A 7596-nucleotide genomic window follows, 5' to 3' on the forward strand; every position below is an offset into this window, starting at 1 on the left:
CGCCACTGATCTAATTACTTGATTTATTTTTATTTTTTTAATGCAATGTTTGGATATTATAATGTAAGAACTCGTAGCTGTTTTAAGTAAACTTTCAACAATGGTTATATTTAATATGTATATCTCATAGAAAGTAAATGTTCATTTTATTTTTTCCTTAAAAAAATCTTATTTTATTTGATTTTTTTAAAATTTCATTTGTGAAAATATAAATTAGAAAAATTGTGAATGTATTTGTAAGTGATGTTCAATCAGTACAGCCAATAAACCTCAAGTAAAAGTACTACATATGTACATCCAAACTATGAGTTTTCGAGTTGAATACAGATCAAATTTGGTTAACCAAAGAGTCACTTTGTTGCTCTGTAAAACCCTAACTTTATATATATATATATATATATATATTGATTTAATGGAGAGAATAGGTCAAGTAATAATCATTGGATAATTCTCTCACTTTCTCACTGTAAAGATAAATAATCTTGGAATTTAATATCTATTCACTCCCTACATCTTCAAGGTAAAACTAATTAGACTACATTTAATAATAATAACTATTATAAATAAAAGAAATAAAAGGTTTTAGATTTTATTGGACTTTTAAATTCTAATGGAATTGGTGGAAGGAAATAGAGGTTAAAATATAGTAAAATAATAAATAAAATAGTGGTTCGATTAAATATATAATTACTTATTTTAAAATAAATCATTTATAAGGAAAGAAATTTAAATGAATTTTTACACAATTATTTTTAATTTTATTGTTTTAAAATAATTTTTTTAAGTTAAAATAATTTTTTTAAGTTAAAATAATTTTTTAAAATTAAAAAAATTAATTTTTTTATTTTAAATATATAAAATTAATTAAATTAAATTCTTGTAAAATTCTATATTAGAAATAACAATAAGAAACCATTGGGGTCTTATCTTCCAAAATTCCAACTCTACAAATCGTAGGTAGAAAAGCAAAATTTCTCATACAAGGGAATGAATTGGTTGCTTGGTTTCCCATACGTATAGTATTATTGAGATAATATATTTAGGAACCAAATGCAAAACAAGCCCATCTTCTATCTTGCTCAAACTATTCATCATGTTAATTGAATCATTCTCTATAATATAGCTATTGATTAATTTTTAAGTTCATTTATACTTTCCATTCATTGTTTGCAAACTAGCAATTAATTGAAATTATGCCAGATCAATCAATACTGCAATAGTCTCATCGAGTTCAAACTTTTTCTTATTATTTTGTTAAACTTCAAAGCTTTCATTAATTAATTTATATACATTTACAAAATTATAATTATAATTATAACCCTTTTTTTTCTTGGGTTTTTCTGTATATTTATGCAAATAGCTACCATTAACAAGAAATCTACAGAACATTAATTGATTCCTGTAGAGCTAACCAAACCCTAAACAGCAGCAAGTTTTGTTTCCCACAAATCCAGCAGCTCTATTATATATATATATATATACACTTGTTTGAAGTTCTCTCCTATCATGGCTACTTCAAGCATTTCAAGTTTTCAACAATACTAAAAGGGGTTCTTAGAGAGGATGACAACATATCACTGCAAAGTGCTCCAAGAAGAAGATGCCTAGAGAAGAGGGAAATCTCCTTTTCCTTCTCCTCCTAAACCTTTTTTATTATTAAAACCTAGCCTCAACTCCAGGTCCAATTCCTCTTCTCTCTCAAAGCCATCATCGTCTTTCCTTGAAACCATAATCAGAGGATCGTTCATGGTTCTCTGAGAGTCAGAATCTGCTCCTTTCTCACGCTGTGCCACCTTATTCATCATCATTCCCACTTCATAAGAATGACAGCAAGGAGATCCATTGTTTGCCCTAGGCTTTACTTTGAGAACTCCTCGAGGGCACCTAGGGACAGGCACATCGAACCCAGAAGGAGGAGGCTGAACCCCTGATGGTGGATGACCCTGCAGCCCAGCAGCCTCACCACCCACTGGTGCAAGTGGTGGTGGGTTATTGTCATAATGGGAGGGGAGTAAATGATGATCTAAGACTGATCCTAAAATGCTAGCCTGAGCATCCATTTTCCTTGACCTTGAGGAGGTTTTGTCAAGACGATGAGCGTTTTGGTGGCCAGCAAAAGCATGGCCATTGTCGAATTCTTTAAAACAGTGTGGGCAAGCATACAAAGCTCTATACTTAGAAGTGACGGTGCTGCTGAAGCTGTCTTCAGATCTTGAATCTTCTTGCATGGCGGCGGTGAGTGAGGTTTGAATGAAATTATCGGATAGAGAAACAGGAATTGAAAGAGAATTGAACTTGTAAACTAATTCCTTTGATGAATTACGATGAAAACAAGGAAGGAAGTGGAGAGAGAGAGAGAGAGAGAGAGAGAGAGAGATTGTTAATTTGATGGATAAGCAAATGCAAATGGGAAACCTTTATATAAAATTCTTACTTACACTAGAGTGTTTGTACACTCAATCAATAGAAAGTTGTGAATATGCATTTATCTATAAGACCAATCATAATTTTAATTAATATATATTTATTGATTGGCTGAGTATATACATCTGAGTGTAAAATAGACTTCATTATCATAAGTTCTTCTTAGAGCCATATAATTACATGTGTAAAAATTTTAATTTCACTAGGCGTACATGCCATTATTCACATAGAATATATATATATATATATATATATATATATATATATATATATATATATATATATAAGTTGAGATTTTATTAATAAATTAAATAAAATAAAGAAAAATTTAGCATGTATAGATTCGATTATATCATAGTCAACAGACCACTCTCATACACTTGGTCTTAAAATCTAACATGCCAGTCGTTAATATTTCTCCCCTTTCATATCATTAATAATATTTACTGGTTACTAAAAAGAAAAATTATTTCAAAGTAAAGAAATCGGCAATATTATACCCGACTGACTATTATAAACAATTGTCAGAGAATTCAAATGGGATTAAGATCTTCTCAAGTTTTGATAAATATGACAGATTTTGTTTACACAATCCCAATCATTAATTAGTTGGATTGCTTCCATAATGGTGCAATGAAATCAAATTGTCATGACTAAAATATATATCAAGGGCATTGGCCTCCAAGAGCCTGCAGTGAATAATTAATGGAAGGATTTGTTGACATCCACTTAGGCTGGACGACGTGTAGTTTTAATGGAGGACATGATCTGCTTAGGTATTTGCAATTGCATAAGTAGAAAAGAGATACTACATTAGGGTTCTTTTACTAAATGTGTTATGGGCATTATGAATCACAGCAGAGAGGATTACGCCTTGTATTCGTCGGGGTAAAAAATTTATTCGCTTTTATAATTAGTGCAAATATGCGTTGATTAAATATATATATATATATATATATATATATATATATATATATTAAGATTTATCTAATATACCCTATTAGTTTTGAGAACTACAATTTAAATTAATGGAATACATTAAATAAACTTTAATGAGTGCATATTTATACTCATTAGAAAAATTAAAAATTTATTCCCCATCCTTGTTTCCATTGAAAAACAAGAATTTTCATAGGCTTCATCCCACCTATTATTTCTAAATATAATTTATTATAAGAAAATACAAATATTAGAAATGGATTGAGCAACGGATCAAATTTAATCGCAAAAATATTGATTAGCGAATTCATTACTAATACTTCACTAATTTATCGTTTATACTATAGCAACGAGGGTTTTAGCAACGGATTAATCCATCGCTAAAAGTTAATTTAAATTAGCTATAGATTTGCGACGAATTATGGTTGTCACTAAAAACCTCATCGCTAATGTTCTTCAGCGATAAATTTATGATGGATTAGTGATGGATTTGTCACTAACCTATATTTTTTGTACGGATTTTGGATGGATCCATCAATCTATCGTTGATATCCTTTTTTTTAGTGATTGTTATAAATTTTTTTCTTTAGTTGCAAAACCTAATGCAAAAAATATATATATAAATGCATATCTAACAATAACAAGTTAAATCATATAATTTTTGACAAAAAAAAGGGAAAAGAAAGCAGAATTACATTGAGACAATAAAAGACAACACCTGTATTGTCACACTGAAGCAAGAACTCATTCTTACTGAAGGGTTGAAGAAGCCGATAACACTAATAAGAGGAAAAAGAACGAGCCATCTGAACTAACCAATTAGCACCCTATTGGCCTCACGATTAACATGAAAAACTTGAACCTACCAATCATGGGTTAGGAGAGAGCGGATAAAAGAAATGAAGGAACCATGGTGAGTAGGATCATAGGTACTCTCTAAGAATAGTCCGACGAATCCCAATATTAACTTTTAAAGCACTTTACATATAAACAATATATATACTACATGCGCACGTGCGCATGTGTATACACACACACATATAATAAAAGAAATGACGTAATTATGGTAAGTAGGATTAGAAGTACCCTCTAAGAATAGCCTCGCAAATGCCTAAAACACATTACATATAAATGATATATATACCACGCGCACATGGGGCGTGCACAAACACATATATATTCATTAAATATATACAATACATTAGTTATAGTTTTTAATCTAATTATTAAAATATAATATAGAGAATATCTTAACATAAAAACAAAAAACTCTTCAAAGCAAGTATACTAGAGGGCCTCAGGACAACAAATCAATTTAGACAAGTTAGAGTCGTTCATAAGCAACAACATTTACAGTTCTCTCAATATAAAAGAGCAAATTGGAGTTGGTGCTGTGGACAGTCCATCAAAGTATCTCGGCATCCCATATGTTATTGGTAAGTCCAATGAAGCTGTGTTTCGCATCATCAAAGAGTGGGTTTGGAATAAGGTGAAGCATTGGGCAAATAACTATTTATCAATAGTTGGAAAAGAATTTTTATTAAAAGCAGTGATCCAAACCATGCCTACTTACATTATGAATTGCTTCCTTCTCCTACTTCACTTTGTTAAGAGCTTGAACAAATGGCAGCTTAGTTCTAGTGGAATCAACAGGTGGATAAAAGGAGTATCCATTAGCTTAGTTGGAAGAAGTTGGCAGTACCGAAGAGCAGTGGTGGTTTATGATAGTTGCTTAAAATGTTATATCTTTGTCATTGCATATCTAGTCTTTTGAGTTTTTTTCTTGTTCAATTAGCTTGTTAATGCTTATTTTTATGTTATTAGGTGTTTACAAGAGTATGTAAGAGCTTATGAAGTATAAAGAGATAAATTGAGCATAAACAAAAAAAAAAAGCAAAACACATACAAAGCATTTTAAGGCAACAGAAGCTGCGATTTTGATGAGAACTTAGCCCATGATAAAATGGATTTAGAGGTATCTTATTCATGGTATTTGGAGGTTAATAGTGAAAAACGAATAGATTCGGACATCAATCCATGTTAAGCTTTTTTAGACTGCCTTAATGGAGCTTGTATGTGATCTACTATTTAAAGTGTAAATCTGACCTTGTGGGCTCATATGGACCTTAGTTGATATATTTTAAGGTGATATATGAAAAATGAGAGCAATTGGGTCAGATTACATTGAAGGTCATATGTTGAGTGTGTTTTGGCTCTTTATGGTTAGTCATGTGGGATCAGGAGTTAGGACCTTAATTGGTAGGTTTAATTATTTTATTTAAGGCTCAAAATAAATAAAATAGATGTTTGTGGGTCCCCAAGGTCGTGCAAGCATTAGATCTATACAATTAAAGTTTTTTTTAACTTATTTTCTTACTTTAACTAAGATTCTTGAGAGAGTTTTAAGTCAGAATACAACTAGGACTTCCAAATCAGATCTGGAGTCTTAGTTAACCTATTTTTTTCTATAAAAAGGGTTCAAAAAATAGATATAGGGTAATTCAATTCTCCTTTACTCAGAGTTGCCAAATTCCCTCTTTATGCATTCAAATATATCAACTGCTTAATCTAGTTATTAGTGTGATTTTTTCTTCTTCTTTTGGCTTATGAAAAGCTTCTACATCCTTTGGAGTGTGTAGCATCATCATCAACATCAGATCTAAGTTGTTCAAATTACTTTTAAAAGGGGAGCATGCTTTTCTCTCTTCTTTTGTTAATTTGTTTATGTTTAGTATTCTTAGTTATGTGCGAGTAGTTTTGTAATTCAATAGGGAGATTGTTGAAGCCATGGAATATGTTACTATGAGACTTTGATTTGAGTTTAATAAAATCCAGATTTGTTCTATATTGAGTATTACTTTTCTTTTAGTTTGTGTTATGAATGTTGAATGTATGGTTAGTTAGGGTGGCCAATTGTCACGACCCAAAATTCTGAATCGTGACCGGCGCATAATTTAAGTATTCTTAAATCATGCAAGCCTTATCAGAGTATATTGAATGAATACATTGTCACTTACTAATCCCAAAAATAGACAAAATTCAAATAAACAAAGTGCTGAATAAACATCATAAATATCCCATAGGTAAACTGCGGAGTCTCTACAGATTTCAATAAAAACTTAAACTGTTCAATAAACTAAACTAATTAATAGCCCGAGAAAACATAAATTCGGGCATACCATGAAAATAAATCAAAGTTGTCCCTCTCCAGAAAATGGACTGAATATTTGGAGCAATTGCGAATTCTCGATTCAAAGCAGGATAATGCAGAGAAAACGTGGTTTGAGCTAGATGCTCAGTGAATGATAATTATAGCACACAACGGAATAGGAACAGGCAGACGCTTGATTTATTTCACAATAAATTTTATATTCAATAAAATCATGCTCATGCTATCAAAAATCATTAATAAAATAACTTCATAAAAATAAAAATATAAAAGAAATTCATTCAATAAAAATTTTATGGTACAGTGCACCAGGGTGATGATACCCCACATCACCAAAGGCCAGATGGTAAGCGCGCTACCAGATATCAGATACCTTCCTCCTCCTTCACAGATATCAATGCATATGATACTAATGCAAACCATAAACTGCAATGATGCATGACTCGACAATGCAACCTAATACCGTGATAGTCCACACGGCGGGGCCAGATAACAGAAACAGATACTGGGCATAGGTACCAATTCAAAACAAAAAATCAATTTGTACAAATCAATCAAAATCAATAAAAAAAAATTTCAGATAGCAAATAATAACTGATAGTGCAATTGCAATAGTGTATTTTAATAGTTTCAGAGAGTCAAGAAAATCAAATCAATCTCAAATCAATTCAATAAAATCAAATCAATCTCAAATCAATTCAGTAACACATCAGTAAATTTTATAGTCAAATATCAATCAATATAAATACATTAAAGGCCTGTTCCCGGAATCCTAATGGGTCTAATGCAGAGATAGTTGACAAAATTAATTATTTAATCAAAATCGAAATAAAATTCAATAATAATATAAAACTCTAGAAAATCATATATAAAATAATTGTTAAAATATTGATTTAAAATTTTATTTAATAACAAACTTAATGCTAAGAAATTTTAAAAGGGACTAAAACGGTGCCATGTACTATAATTACCACTCACGTGGGAGGAATGGTTTTGCGGATTTGCGGTGTGCATATGGGAGGAATGGTTTTGCTTATATATATATATATATATATATGGTGAAT

General features: G+C 30.7%; 1 protein-coding gene across 1 annotated transcript; it reads right to left on the minus strand.

The window, feature by feature from the left end:
- Positions 1–1604: 1604 nt before the first annotated feature.
- LOC110633677 (zinc finger protein 3-like) lies at positions 1605–2228 on the minus strand. The gene has a single exon (XM_021782396.2). It carries the CDS (start codon positions 2226–2228, stop codon positions 1605–1607), a length of 624 nt encoding a protein of 207 aa, XP_021638088.2.
- Between the last annotated feature and the right edge of the window lie 5368 nt (positions 2229–7596).

Source organism: Hevea brasiliensis, chromosome 3, assembly GCF_030052815.1.
Source record: "Hevea brasiliensis isolate MT/VB/25A 57/8 chromosome 3, ASM3005281v1, whole genome shotgun sequence".
Classification (NCBI taxonomy): Eukaryota; Viridiplantae; Streptophyta; class Magnoliopsida; order Malpighiales; family Euphorbiaceae; genus Hevea; species Hevea brasiliensis.

Coding starts and splice junctions, on each gene's coding strand:
- LOC110633677 (XM_021782396.2), bottom strand. CDS start 2,228: ATGCAAGAAGATTCAAGATCTGAAGACAGCTTCAGCAGCACCGTCACT.